This window comes from Serinus canaria, chromosome 21 (genome assembly GCF_022539315.1).
Source record: "Serinus canaria isolate serCan28SL12 chromosome 21, serCan2020, whole genome shotgun sequence".
Lineage (NCBI taxonomy): Eukaryota > Metazoa > Chordata > Aves > Passeriformes > Fringillidae > Serinus > Serinus canaria.
In genome coordinates, this window is record NC_066334.1 from 4,251,867 (window position 1) to 4,265,350 (window position 13,484).

The 13,484-nt window shown below is 60.3% G+C and overlaps 3 protein-coding genes across 3 annotated transcripts; 2 read left to right on the top strand and 1 right to left on the bottom strand.

Moving 5' to 3' along the window:
* Positions 1 to 232: 232 nt before the first annotated feature.
* On the top strand, positions 233 to 3,722 carry ICMT (isoprenylcysteine carboxyl methyltransferase). The gene is made up of 5 exons (XM_018920416.3): positions 233 to 460; positions 601 to 689; positions 770 to 939; positions 1,587 to 1,804; positions 2,517 to 3,722. Exons 1-5 carry the CDS (start codon positions 239 to 241, stop codon positions 2,697 to 2,699), a joined length of 882 nt encoding a protein of 293 aa, XP_018775961.1. The 5' UTR covers positions 233 to 238; the 3' UTR covers positions 2,700 to 3,722.
* A 994-nt stretch (positions 3,723 to 4,716) lies between these two features.
* On the bottom strand, positions 4,717 to 11,428 carry RNF207 (ring finger protein 207). Its single transcript, XM_009095708.4, has 18 exons — positions 11,296 to 11,428; positions 9,348 to 9,538; positions 9,086 to 9,218; positions 8,856 to 9,000; positions 8,691 to 8,772; positions 8,547 to 8,622; positions 8,338 to 8,463; positions 8,182 to 8,228; positions 7,988 to 8,060; positions 7,846 to 7,914; positions 7,670 to 7,738; positions 7,462 to 7,583; positions 6,237 to 6,426; positions 5,956 to 6,141; positions 5,822 to 5,873; positions 5,626 to 5,743; positions 5,477 to 5,557; positions 4,717 to 5,389 (listed from the first exon to the last, which is right to left on the bottom strand). Exons 2-18 carry the CDS (start codon positions 9,536 to 9,538, stop codon positions 5,227 to 5,229), a joined length of 1,923 nt encoding a protein of 640 aa, XP_009093956.3. The 5' UTR covers positions 11,296 to 11,428; the 3' UTR covers positions 4,717 to 5,226.
* RPL22 (ribosomal protein L22) lies at positions 10,783 to 13,378 on the top strand. Its single transcript, XM_050982589.1, has 4 exons — positions 10,783 to 10,940; positions 11,319 to 11,426; positions 12,142 to 12,266; positions 13,162 to 13,378. Exons 1-4 carry the CDS (start codon positions 10,929 to 10,931, stop codon positions 13,304 to 13,306), a joined length of 390 nt encoding a protein of 129 aa, XP_050838546.1. The 5' UTR covers positions 10,783 to 10,928; the 3' UTR covers positions 13,307 to 13,378.
* Positions 13,379 to 13,484: the final 106 nt, after the last annotated feature.

Here is a 13,484-nt window from a genome sequence, read left to right on the forward strand (position 1 = left end):
GGGCGGGCGGTGGGACAGGACGATGGAAAAGGTCCCCAACACCGAAGGCTCCATGGCCGAACCCGCACCAGCCCCGGCAGCCGCCGCCCGGGCCGGTCCCACAGCACCGGCGGCGACCGCCACGCAACTCTCGCGAGAGCAGCACGGCTCCGCTACTGCGGCGGCTGCGCGGGGCGGGGCTCTCGCGAGAGCGGCGGGGCTGTTTCCCGGGCGACGCGGGCGGGGCGGGGCCGCTATCATGGCGGCGGCGGTGGCGCGGAGGGGGCGGCTGGGCCGGGAGGGCCGCGCCAGCCTTTGCTCCTTCCTGCTCGGCGCCTCGGTGGCGGCCCTGCCGCTGCTGCTCGGCTCATCCCCCTCCCTGCTGGCCGCTCCCGGACTGCGCGGCCGCCTGGCTCTCGCCCTGCACGTGGCGGGCGTGAACGCCGCGCTGCTGCTCATCTATCCGCGGCCGCTCTACAAGGTACGGGGGTGGCCCCAGCGGGCGGCGGCGTGAAGCGTGGCCGTGGAGGGTTCGGTCCCGGTCCCGGTATACGCCGGTAGGGATACCCGGGGCCCGGGGAACGGCGGCGGCAGCGCGTTCTCCCCTCCCTGTGCTTGCAGATCGCCGTCCGGGCCTGTTTCTTGGGCTTCGCCTTCGGCTGCGGGCTGCTGCTGAGCGCCGGCCGCTCCGCCTGGCGCCACTTCGGATGGTAAGGGCCGGGCCGGTCCGGGCAGCCGGGCGGGCGCGGTGCCCCCGGCCCTACTAAACCTGCCTTCCCTCCCGCCCCAGGTATATGTGCTCCCTGTCCCTCTTTCACTACTCGGAGTATCTGGTGACAGCCATCAACAACCCGCGCAGCCTCTCCCTGGACTCCTTCCTACTCAACCACAGCTTCGAGTACAACCTGGCTGCCCTGTCCTCCTGGGTGGAGTTCACTTTGGAGAAGCTCTTCTTCCCAGGTCGGCCTCCCTGTCTCTGCCTATCTGCATGTGGCTTGCCTGGGGTCCATCTATCTGGTAGCAAAGTGCAGGTGACCCTCACCTTGCTGCCCCGTGACAGCCCTGCAGCAGCTTTGCCAGAGTCATAATCCCTCAGTGCTCAAAGCCTCTCGGGTTGGATCTCGGGAGGGCAGGGGGGAGTCCCCCCTCACTCTGACATGCCGGGCCAGGGGATCTTCAGCCCTTTCCTGCCTTGGTGGTATGAGAATGATGTGTCAGGTATACCTGGGCATCGCCTTATGACAGGAATAAAATCAAGACATCAAAATCTCTTGCTGGTTGCCCAGTCTGGGGCAAACTGGCTGTGCTCATCTCTTTATTCTTGGGAGAGAGAAACTGTTCCCCTTTGTTTTGTAGCAGCCTGAGCATGTCCTTGGCTGTGCTTTATGTTGGCTTTGCTCAGCTTCCACAGCTGGGCCCCACAGACTAATCCATACTAACACCAAGCAGGGGTTGTTGCTTTTATCTGTTTGGTGCGGGATGGCAGCACATGGCTGCTGCTGTCACACATTTTGCTTTGAGATGGGGGGCAAAGCCCACTCACTGAGCAGCCCCCTGCATCCCTGGAGACCTGTGCAAACCTGTTGTGCCCCTCCCTGTCCATGCAGAGCTGAAGCAGATCACCTGGCTGAGCACCGTGGGGCTGTTGATGGTGATCTTCGGGGACTGCCTGAGGAAGGCAGCCATGCTTACAGCAGGCTCCAACTTCAACCACATCGTTCAGAATGAGAAATCTGACACCCACACTTTGGTGACAAGTGGGGTGTACGGGTGGTTCCGGCACCCGTCCTACGTGGGATGGTTTTACTGGAGTATTGGAACACAGGTACTGTATCCAGAGTGCTCAGATCCTCTTGTGTCATGACCCTTTGCTCTCAGTGCTGCCTGTGCTGTGATGGGGTGCAGACAGCCCCTGGTGCTGGCCATGGATTCTGCTGCCTCCCACTGGCACACAGGAAATCTGGAATCCCTGAGCTCTCTGCCCCGTGGGATCTTTGGGAAGATCTTGTTCCCTTAATTTTCTCTGTGCAGTAAGGAAAGGTGGTGGTGCTGGGGTTTTGACCCACAACACCCTTGGAGGCTTGAGGTATGATTTGCTAATGGTCTAAAGCTGGTATGCAGAGTTTTCTGTATCCCTGTGGTCAAAATGCCTTCTGTGAGTGGTCAGACTCAACCTGGCTCCTGTCAAACACCAGTCCTGTGCTTGAGGGCAAGAAAACTCCCTGACTAGAGGGTCAGCTCTGGCCAGCTGTGGCTGAGCCTTGGCTCAATGCTGCTGTAGCTGTGTGTTCTTGTGGCTGGCTGGGTGCTGGCATTGGCTTGTGTTTCTCTGGTGAGAGTCCATAAGGGTGGCACATGGAGCTTTTGAGAGCTGGGGCAGTGAAGCCAGTGCTGCCTGTGCGCTGCTTTCTTCATTCTGGGGCAAAACTAGTACTTGTGAAGTTTCACAATGAGTTTTGTATCATTGTTACTGGAGGGGGATGAGCTGTGGGGCCTTGGGTTCTTGAAGGGATGCTCACCAGCAGCATCTGTTCCAGGTGTTGCTCTGCAATCCCATCTGTGTGGTGGGCTATGCACTGGCGTCCTGGCGCTTCTTCCGGGAGCGGATCGAGGAGGAGGAGATCACACTCATTCACTTCTTTGGAGAAGAGTACCTGGAGTACAAAAGGAAGGTGCCATCGGGTCTCCCTTTTATTAAAGGAGTCAAGCTGGAACTGTAACATGGGCAAAAACCAGGCTGAGCAGATGCCCAGCTCCTGCTGCGCCCAGTGCCTGTGTGGCACCGGCATCGGGAGGTGCCTGTTGGTATTTCCTGGCCACCCAGGAGGAGCTGGTGGAGGGCTGCAGCACTGGGCAGCCTGCTGGGTCACTCACAGATCAGAAGCTCGTTCCACCTCCTTCAGTCCTTCGTTGCACATTCAGGGATCTTCCAGATAACTTAGCCTGTAGTGACCCTAAAGAGAATGAATCCTGCCTGCAGCAGCTGAATTGTCTTGGAACGCCTCTGGAACTGATTCTACCAGAAAACAGCACTGCCCTCCTGGCCCTGGGCGGGGAAGGTGCTAGGCAGCAGATTGTTCCTGTTGCATAATTCGATTTTAAAGCTTTCTGACCTCGTGAGCCCGGTGACACGACTTTAATCTCCTCGGGCCAAACTCCCTGAGCTGGCACTGGGGCGGCTGAGGGAGCAGCCTCCAGCTCTGCCTGCCCTTGAAGTGCCAGAGCGCCGGCAGCATGGCACCGCTCAGTTCTCTCTAGGCCTTGGGGTCTGCAGGGAGGGTTCTGCTACTCCCCTTGTGCCGCTGGATCTGAGCACCTCTGGGCCCTCTCCTCGTCCCTTGGATGCTGCTGTGGATGCAGTGTCACTGCTCCAGCCGCTGCCTCCTGCTGCCACCTCTCTTCCTTCTTCCTGCTTCCAAATCGCGCTGCTTCCTATCCTGCCAGGCTGCCTCCGTCTTGCAGAGATCCCAGGATTTTGGCTTGTGAAAGAGCCACAGCTGCCAGGCTTGCTAAGGGCTTTAGTCCCTGAGGTCCTCCCCTGCTCTTTTGGGCAAAAGCTGTGATGTTAGGGCAAGTAGGAGATGCTTCTAAGGAAATCTCCAACCAGGAGAAGAGTTTGGCTAGCTAACACTCTTTTATAATAACCATTTGGAAATGGTTCCCACTGAGCTGTGTGGTATAACTTTGTTGTTATATACCAAAGAGGTTCACTGTTTTCTTGAGTTCTACATTATTCTTCCTTGCTGGAATGGAAATGAGTTGCTTGTCAGTTCATGCTTGGAGCTTGTGGTGTTCCATGGGGAAGGTGCTGCAGTATGGCTCAGGAAGGGGCACTTGGTGAGAATAGCTTGGGTTTGGGTTTAGATTTTCTTTTTTTATATTAAAAAAAAAAAAAAAAAAAGAGAAAACATTGTCAGCTTCTGTCGGGTTATTTGAAGGCCGCTTGGGGTGCTGGTGGCATCATGGAAACTGGAATCCTTCATAATCCCTGGTGGGTTCTCAGAATACACCAGCACTGTGTTGAGGCATGATTATGACTCAGTGACTTGTGGGGCTGTGCAGCCACAGGGATGAGACTGACCCTAATCCTTACCCTGACCCTCTGTTTCTCCTTGCTGAACTGATGCAGAGTCCATCCTCCACTGGGTTTGCTTGATCACAGAGCATCTGTCTGATGCCCTTGCTGCTGACTTGACCTTTGCTGAGCGGAGTTCTGGCTTGGGAGAAAAGAACAAAGGCGAAGACTCACCAGTTGGAGAGTGCTGATCTCTGCTGGGCACTCGGAGGCTCCCACTTGGGCTGTTCTTGTCTCAGGGAAGCACTGGTTGCAGCCAGTGGTGCCTTGAGCAGGTTAATCTGTGAGCAATTTTTTATAGGTAGTAATCTTCCTGCTGTGCCCTTGATCAAAGGAACTTTGGAACAAGTAATTGTCACTTGGGTTTGATGTACTGTTATACAACAGAAACAAAGCCTCATTCCCAGATTGTTCTTCAAAGTAAATGAACCTTGATCCTAATTTCACAAGTGCAGGTTCCAGCTGTGCAGGCTCTGTCCAAGCAGGATGTGTTGGCACCAAAAGAAAGAGATAAACTTCACCCTGAGCAAAACATTCAGTGTCTCTTGAAGCTTTTGAGACCAACAGCTTCTCTTAACCTTTTATTTTCCCAAATCCTGTGACCAAAAGCTCTGTGAGGAGACAGCAGCTTACCAGGAAGGCATGTGAAATTTTAGGGAAAAGCTGGAGGAAAATGTGAAACCCTGCCCTCTGTGCCGCAGTGATTGGTGAGTTCTTAGTTCCCACATGTGCAGGGAACCTCTAGAGCAGCTGTTCCTGGCACCTAGCCCACATTGGTGTGTGGCTGCTCAGAACTTCACAGGATGTTCCATCACCTGGCCGTATACCCCTGGCCCTGCCCTGCACCGGGAGTTGTTATTTTTCCCCATAATTTGCCAGTGTTGTGGTTTTAGGAGCAGCAGGACACCCTGAACCAGCAGATCCCTTTTGTCAGCACTGCAGAACCACGCAGACATGGACAACTGCACCCTTTTATTTCACTCTGACACACACAAGGAAGAGCACAAAGAGAGTTTTTCAGAAGCAAGTCCACCTGAGGCCTTTGTATGTGCTGCAGACATGGCTGCCCAGGCTGTTTCCTGCCCTGGCTTGTGGCACTGGGCAAGAGGAGCTGGTCAGTCACCAGGGCATGGTTCTGCCCAGCAGCCCAGCCATGTGCCCAGCACTGGGCTCTATGGTGCTGGCTCTTTCGGGGTGGCAGTCTCTGCTCCACTCTTCTGCTGGCCCCTGCAGCAGTCTTTGTTTTTTGGGGAGGGGTCTCCAGGGCTGTCCCTGGGTATGAAGCCCTCCTCGGGGCTGGCTGAAGCCTCCTTGTTGCTGCCAGGCGAGGCATCCCTGGGGAATGGAAGACACCTTGACAGGGTCACTGTCTGGGAAAGGGCATGGGAGGAACTTAGCCCTCAGGTGCTTGCTGTCACCTACCTTGGCACCACTTCATTGTTGTCGCAGATCCTGAGCAGCATCTGGGCCTGTTCTTCTCTGGGCTCCTGGGGCTCCTGCAGCCTGTGGCAGGATGGGTGTGAGCAATGAGCTATGTCCCCCCTGGCCCTGAAAGTCCCTGCACCCCTCACCTGGGCTCCAGCCGCTCCTTCACTTTGGCGATGGAGCGGACGTAGGGCGCGATCTGCTTGGTGATGGTGCTCAGGCAGCTGTTCTCCTGCCGCAGCTGCAGCAAGTCATGGAGCTGGGCTGGGGGTAGAGGAGTGGGCTGGGACATGGCCACCCCCACAGTGAGGGCACAGGGAGGGGGTGTGGGGTCACCAGTACCTTCATAGATCTCCTGCTCATTTGCTACCCGCTGGTAGGTCTCCTCCCAAACCTGGAAGGAAGAGAGGGAGCTGGACAGTCTGCGGTGGTATGGCACAGAGGGGCCTTGCTCTGCCAGGATGTGCCAGCTGTACCTCCTCAAAGACGCTGCGCATCATCTCCACGGCGGAGTAGTGATCTGCAATCTTCACATCCATCTGCAGCGACTTCTGCAGGATCTCGCTCATGATCTCCGACTTGATGAGCGAGTGGTGCTTGGTGAGGTCACGGTGCAGCTCCTGCACCTGATCCTTCAGGCCCTGGATCTCTGTCTGCAGCATCTGCGGGAACCAGGGGGCACAGTCACGTGAGCAGCACCAGCCTGGCCCGTCCTGTCCTGTCCTGTCCCATCCTGCTTCCAGCCATGCTCCCTTACCCGGTAGGTGTTCTCGTAGTTGCGGCAGTGCTCAGCAAAGGGGGTCTCACGCCCCTCAGCCAGAAGCACCTTGGTGCTGATGTACCGGTGCATCGTTGGCTTCTTCACCATGGGGCCAGTGGACATTTTGTCACTGGTGGGTGGGCAGCTGGGCACCATGAGGGTCTTGGAGCATTGGCCACCGGGGAGCCTGCATGGAGAGGTGACAGTGACGTGCTGCAGGTGAGCAGCAGTCGGGGTGAGGTGCCAGGGACCATGCTGCAAGCTCAGTCCCACCACCCCTTGGCTCCGGTGGGACACACCAGTCCCACATATCCCTTCCCTCACCTGAGCACAGGGGTTCAGTGAGAGGTACCTTTTGCTGCCCCAAAAATCATATTTCTGTGGGTTGCTCTCTGGATTCCTGCAGTTTTGGAACCAGCTGTGGCAGTGAGAAGCCATGAGCTGAGCCTGGCACCCTCCAGTTTCTAAAGGGTGGGATACAGCTCACTCTCTCACCACTGGTATCTCCTGGACCCTTGGCAGGCACTACTGCCCCTGTGTTTCCCCCCATCCCATGGTCTCCCCATGCTAACCACCACACCACTGGTCCTACCGTGCAGCGCCGTGCTCCCCCCGCCTGTGCTGGGGCCAGCAGCCCCCAGGAGCTCAGCCACCCTGCAGTGCCAAGCCTGGCTGGGGGCGAGGAGCGGTCCCCATGGGGCGGCAGTGCCCGTTTGTCCTCTCTTTCTGGGAGAGCCTGCCAGGGCCAGTGCTGCCGTGACATCAACAGGCCTAAATATATCCCTGGTGAAGAATGGCCGAGCACTTCTCTGAAATTCTGATAAAAATAGTGGCGGGCAAAGAGGTTGTGGCACCAAGGGCATGTGGGCGAGCAGGAGCTGGCCCAGGTGGAGCACCCATGGAGAGGGGGCAGAGCCCTCCAGGGAGTGTGGCTGGTGCTGGGCTGGGGAACAAAGTGAGGCTTAACCAGGCCCCCAGCTGCCAGCCCCGCTGCTGCCCACCCCTCTGCCACCCTCCCCACTTCCCAGAAGTGTCACTTGAAGCCTCTTGTTCATCAGTGCAGCTGTGCCTGTGCTGTCCTGGTACCCCTGCTGAGGTGACAGGCTCAAGGGCAGCAGCAGGGGCAAGGTTGGCATGGTGAGATGCTGAGGGACTATGCAGTGTGGCACGTGGCAGGGGACACAGTAGCACATGTGCTTTGGGTGCAATCCTAGCACCTCACATGTTTGTGCCAGTGATGCCAGGTCCAATGCCACCAGCGCTGCCCACCACGGAGCGGCGGGGGCTGAGCATCAGGAGGGGCTCCAGGCAGCGGGCGAACTCTGCCCTGTACTCGCTGTTGATCTGGGGGGCAAGAGAGGAGAGTACAGCTGGGCTGGGGCAGAGCTGGCAGCTGGCACTGCCCGCAGGCACTGCAGGCAGGGCTCTACCTTGCTGGTCTGGGCTGGCCGCAGGCGGTGTGGCAGCTTAACAATCCTCTGCAGCCTCTCCATCAGTTGCTGAAAGGCAGCAATGAAGCATGGTGAGGGGTGCTCAGCACCTTGCCCATGAGCTCAGCACTGCCATAGGATGCTGTGACCACCCCTGCAGTGCTGGCAACACTCACATAGCCCAGGTCCAGGAACTCGGCTTTATTGGCAGAGCTCAGGAAGGCCGAGCAGGTCACCAGGTGGACCTGTGTGTGTGGAGGGGGTGTGTCACTGCCTGGCTTTGGTGTTAGGATGTCCCTGCCTGCTGTGAGGCCCTACCTGCAGAGTGGGCAGCAGGGAGGCAAGGTGGGCGAGCTGCTCCTTGAATGCCTTCTCCTTTTCCTCGTGCTGGCTGCAGTAGAGCAGGGCATGGCACAGCCTTTGCATCCGAGGGTGCCATCCAGCCCCAGGCATCGCAAACCATCTTAGGAAGGGGAGAGCCCTTGGACAGGGCTCAGCCCACTGCCCCTCACCTCTGCACAGCTTTCAGGAGCGTCTTTTTCCTCTCGGAGAGCTGCTCCTGCAAATGGCACAGCTGTCCTGTGTCCTGCAGCCACTCCAGTCCCTTCCCACTGCCCTGGCTCTGTGCCGTGGGCACAGGGCTCAATGTGCAGGTGACTGCCTCGCACCTGCATGCGGCTGAAGAGGGAGTTGATGGCTGCCTCCTCCTCGCTGGCACTGTTACGAACCTCCTCGATCATGGCTTTGAGCAGGACAATGGCCTCACGCGTGGAGGTCTGCAGCTCCTTCACAGCCTGCCCGGGGTGGCAGGGCGGCTGCAGTGCAGGGGACAGCACTGCACCCCCACTCCACCCCCACACCCCCCGGCCCTGCCCACCATCACTGCCTGGTCCAGCCGCTGGCAGCCCTGCATGTATGCTGTCTCAATGTCGATGCAGTGTGCCCGGCTCTCCCTGCAGGCACAGACATCAAGGAAAGCACAGGATGGGGCACACACAAATGTGGGGCTGGGACTACTCACCCCTGCATGTCCCTGAAGCAGTTGATACAGAGCATCGACTTCTTCTCGGTGGAGAACATGATGTAGGGCTCCTCGTGCAGTGCTGTAGGGGACAGGAACATGGCATAGCCTGGCACGGCGCAGTGCAGCATAGCATGGCACAGGACAGCCTGGCGTGGCACTCACGGCACTTCTTGTGGATGTCTTTGGTGCGCTTGGAGAGGGAGACGATCTCGTGGCGGGTGAACATCCTGGCACGGTGGGTCTCCTCACGGCATGGGGCACAGAGGGGCTGCCCACAGGTGTTGCAGAAGTACATGGTGTCCAGCTCCTGTGTGAGGGGACAGAGCTGGTGGGAGGCATGGCCCGGGCAGGGGTCCCCTACCCACCCTGCCAGTCCACCCTGCTGCCCTCACCGCCTTGGTGCAGCAGCGGTCACAGTTGGCACACTGCACGTCCTCCTCGCTGTCGGCTGAGCTGTCCACCAGGAACTGCAGCAGCCGGTCCACTGGGGGCAGCCCTGTGCCTCCCCTCACCACCGAGGGGTGCCTGCAGGGATGACATGGGGACAAGCATAGCGACACCCACAGGGGCAGCAGGGCAGCTTTGGGATGCCGGGAGCAGGGCTGTGCTGAGCTGCCAGCCCTGTGCTGTGCCCCAGGCAGGGCCGTCCCTTACCCGCAGAGTGGGCAGCGTAGGCGACCATCGCTGGCACGGCCTCGCAGGCAGCTGGCACAGAAATTGTGGTAGCAGTCGAGCAGGCAGGGGTGCTGGTAGGGCTCGTGGCAGAGCAGGCACACCAGCGGGTGGCAGTTGGCCTTCTCCAGCTCTGAGCAGCTCCCCAGTGGGGAGAAAATGCCACCCGCCATCTGTGGGGTTGAGAACCAAGCCCTGTCCCCAGGGACGCCGTGTGGCATCGGTTTGAGAGAGCACTGTGGCTGCCACAGAAAGGACAAATCCTGTCCCAGGGCCTGTGAGCTGCTGACTATTTTTAGGTTATGAGCTGCGTGGCACGAGGCTGCCCCCAGCGCACCCCTTCCCCTGGTATCACAGGCTGGGGCCTGCAGCACTGGGTCAGATGGTCCCCATAGCAAAGTGGGGGTGTGTGTACCCCAAAGCAGGAGCATCCCCTGGAATGGGCTGTCCCCTCCAAAGGAGCATCCTCTGCAGCAGAGCATCCCCCAGGACAGGGGTGGGGGTTCCTCCAGGACAGGGTGTCCCCTCGGAGGAAGCATTCCCTAGAATGGGGTATTCCCTGCCCAGGGGTGTGCCCTACGATGGCAGCCTGGCAGTAGAGGCAGCCAGGTGCCCCGCATGCCGGGAGTCCCCGTTCTGGGCACAGGTATGTCCTGGCCAGGTGAAGGCTTTACCTCTCCCTGTCTGTAAGTCGGGGGATCCGAGCCGAGCTGTGCTGCTGCTCACCGTGTGCCGGCAGAAATGAGAGCGGTGCCGAGGCGGCACGGCCCGGCCGAGCCTGTGACGTGGGGCCCCCTGGCACTGCCGATCGGCTGCCACAGCACGGCCCAAAAATAGCCCCGTGCGCGCCTCGGGGCCCTGCGGCGGGGACGTACACGGCACTGCCTACCCACCCAGGCTGCGGGGTACATGGGCATCTGCATGGCCTGCTGACAGCCCACAGGAGGTGCGGGGCTCACCCAGTAAGCACCGAGGCTCCGCGCGGTGCTGGGTCACTCGGTGCGCAGTGAGGAGCCCCGGGGTGTGCGGGATCACTCCGTGCGCTGTGAGGCTCTCACTATGCAGGGTAACTCTGTGCGAAGTGAGGAGCCACAGAGTGCGGGATTCGCTCCGTGCCCGGTGATGCTCCCGGGGTGCGAGGGTCACTCCGTGTACGGTAGAGCTCCCGGGGTGCGGGGGTCACTCCCGGCTGCGGAGGTTACTCCGTGCCCGGTGAGGTTCCCGGGCTGCAGGGGTCACTCCGAGCTGCGGGGGTCACCCCGTGCCCGGTGATGCTCCCGTGCCGCCACTCCGTGCGTGCCGCTCCCCGCGCTCCGGAGGCTCCGCCCCCGCTCCCGGCCGCTCGCCCGCCGCACCCCCACAGACCACGCCCCCCACAGCCCCGCCCACTTCCCTGCTCCCCGCTCGCCCCGCCCTTCCAGGCATCACTGTCCGCTCGCAGGCTCCCTGCGCGGGAGCGGACCGGAAGCGATCGATGCCGTCGGCGCTCGGTTGAGTCGGCCCGAGCGTGGTTGTGCGCAGGCGCGCGGGACGCGCTCCCTTTCTGCCTCGCGCGGAGCCGCCATGGCGCCCGCGGTGAGTGAGCGCGGGACCGGCACCGGCCGCCGCCGCCCCGAGCCTACCCCCGCCGCCACCCGGATACCCCCCCGCCCCGCCCCGAGCCCCCGCCACCCCCGCAGCCACGCCGCCTGCCTCCGCCCGCTCTTTTCCGCGTGGGGCCGGGCCCGGCCCGCGCCTTCCCGGGACCCCACGCGACGCCCGCCACCCATCCGGATCGCGCAGGCGAGCGGCGGGCGAGCCCCGTTCCCACCGCGCTGTTCTCGATCTCAATCCAGGCCTGGACCCTTCCCCTCCCCGCCAGGCCGGAGCTCGGCCCGGCCCCTCCCCACCGTCCCTCACGGCGCTCCCCCTCCCTTTCTCTCTCGCTCACCCTCTCTCTCTCTCCCCCTGCAGCAGAAGAAGCCTGCGGCGAAAGGTGGCAAGAAAAAGAAGCAGGTTCTGAAGTTCACGCTGGACTGCACGCACCCCGTCGAGGATGGCATCATGGACGCTGCCAACTTTGTGAGTTTGAGGCCTCCCCGGGAGCCGTGATGGCTCCGCCGCCCTCGGGGCCTTCCCAGGGTGATGCTCCGCTCCCAGCGGCCTCGAACATGCCTGGCCATCCCTCGGCTATGCCCTGCTCCCTTGAGGCCATCCCATGGGCAGAGCAACAGGGCGTGCTGGGGCTGGGGATGAAGTTGGGTTTGGGGCACTTTGTAGTTAAAGCGGAAGCGTTGTCCGTGTCCATGGGCAGGTTTCCTGTCTATCTCTGCTGGATAAGCTTGTGTTATGGCAGGGATGTAGCGAGGCCTGTCCATGGGCAGTTTTCCTATCTATTTCTGCTGGGTAAGTTTGTGTCTTGGCAGAGATGTAGCGAGGCCAGGGATGCTGCAGTTTGGGGTCATGAACCTATGCCCATCCACACTGCGCTCCAGCAGGGGCCTTGGTAAGCCTGGGGCCGAGGGGAGCTCAGAGGAGCCCTACCCCACTCTCCTGGCTGTCCCCTTGGAGGGCAGGAACATCCCCACTACACCAGGCCGATATGTTCAGGCCTGAGCACCTCACCCAGGTGTGGCTTTGATGGGGTGGATGAGCCTGGCCTGAGAAAGGTGCTCTCCTGAACTATGGGGACACTGGTGTCTGTTCCTCAGCTCCAGAGCAGCAGGCACAAACCAGCCTTGGGGGCTGTGTCTGGCTGGAGTTGTGGCCCCAGCTCACAGCTGTGTTCCTCCTGCAGGAGCAGTTCCTGCAGGAACGGATCAAGGTGAACGGCAAAGCGGGAAACCTGGGCGGGGGCGTGGTGACCATCGAGAGGAGCAAGAGCAAGATCACGGTCACATCAGAGGTGCCCTTCTCCAAGAGGTGAGCTGGGGCAGGCCAGTCCTGCTGGTCAGTGTGGCCACAGATGGCCCTTGGCAGGGGGTGCCTGGTGTGCACTGAGAGCCTCTGGGCAGGAGGGACTGCCAGGGAAGAGATGTCTCAGTGCAGGAGTTGTGCTGGAATTTGTGCTAGCTGGCACTCACTGAGTGGCTGCTCTTCCCAGATCTATGAGAGAGGAATGTGTTTGATATTCCAGCTGGGAGGGCTGGGCAGTGAGGGGCTTGCAGCCAGAACGTGCTTAGGGGACAGTTTAGGGGTATCTGCAGACAATGTCTCTCAGGTTGTTCCTCTCATCTTGTGTGGTTTTGGTCCTCCTTGGGCCAACATCAGCAAAACGTGCTTGTCCCAAGGTGTCCCACGTTGTTCCCCTCGTCCTGTGGTGCTCTGGCCCTCTGCCTGCTTCTCCTGGCTGCCTGTCCTTGGGCTGGCATCGGCAAACCGGGGTTGTGCCACAGCAGAGGTGGCTCAGGAGCTGGCTGGGAAAAGCCGAGCTGTGTGGGTGGTGGGCGTGCCCTGCCCTGTGAGCGCCTGCCTTTCTCCCAACGCTGTTGCTCCACGTTGCTGCCACACCTGGCACATCCCAGCAGCGTGTATCCACCATCCCAGGGGAGATTCACTCTGGGGTGGGTTCAAGGCACTGGGGTCACAGCTTTGTTGGGGCAAGAACGATCTCCCTGGATCTGTCATGACATTGTGGTGTGATTCCTCTGGTCGCAGTGTTTCCTGGAAGGAGTTTTGCTAGGAGGTGGCCAGTGGAATGTGTTGGCCCTGCTGGAGGTGGGGGCCCGTGGGAATAAAGATTTATTAGCCAAAATGGCGCCTGGGGGGGCTGGCAGGGGGCAGAGGGGCACCGCTGTCAGCCATGCCTCTCCCACAGGTACCTCAAGTACCTGACCAAGAAGTACCTAAAGAAGAACAACCTGCGGGACTGGCTGCGTGTGGTGGCCAACAGCAAGGAGAGCTACGAGCTGCGCTACTTCCAGATCAACCAGGATGAGGAGGAGGAGGAAGAAGAGGATTGAGCCCCGCCGCCGCTGACGGCCATTTTGTACAGTTTCACTTTTCTGCAATAAACAGCGGCAGAGTTGTTCATAGCCCGTGCTCGGTGGCAGCTGCGGCTCCGGGGGTCGTTTTGGGGGGGATTTGGAGGTTTTCGGGGAGCGGCGAGCGGGGGGTGTGACAGGGGCGTGGCTCGGGTCG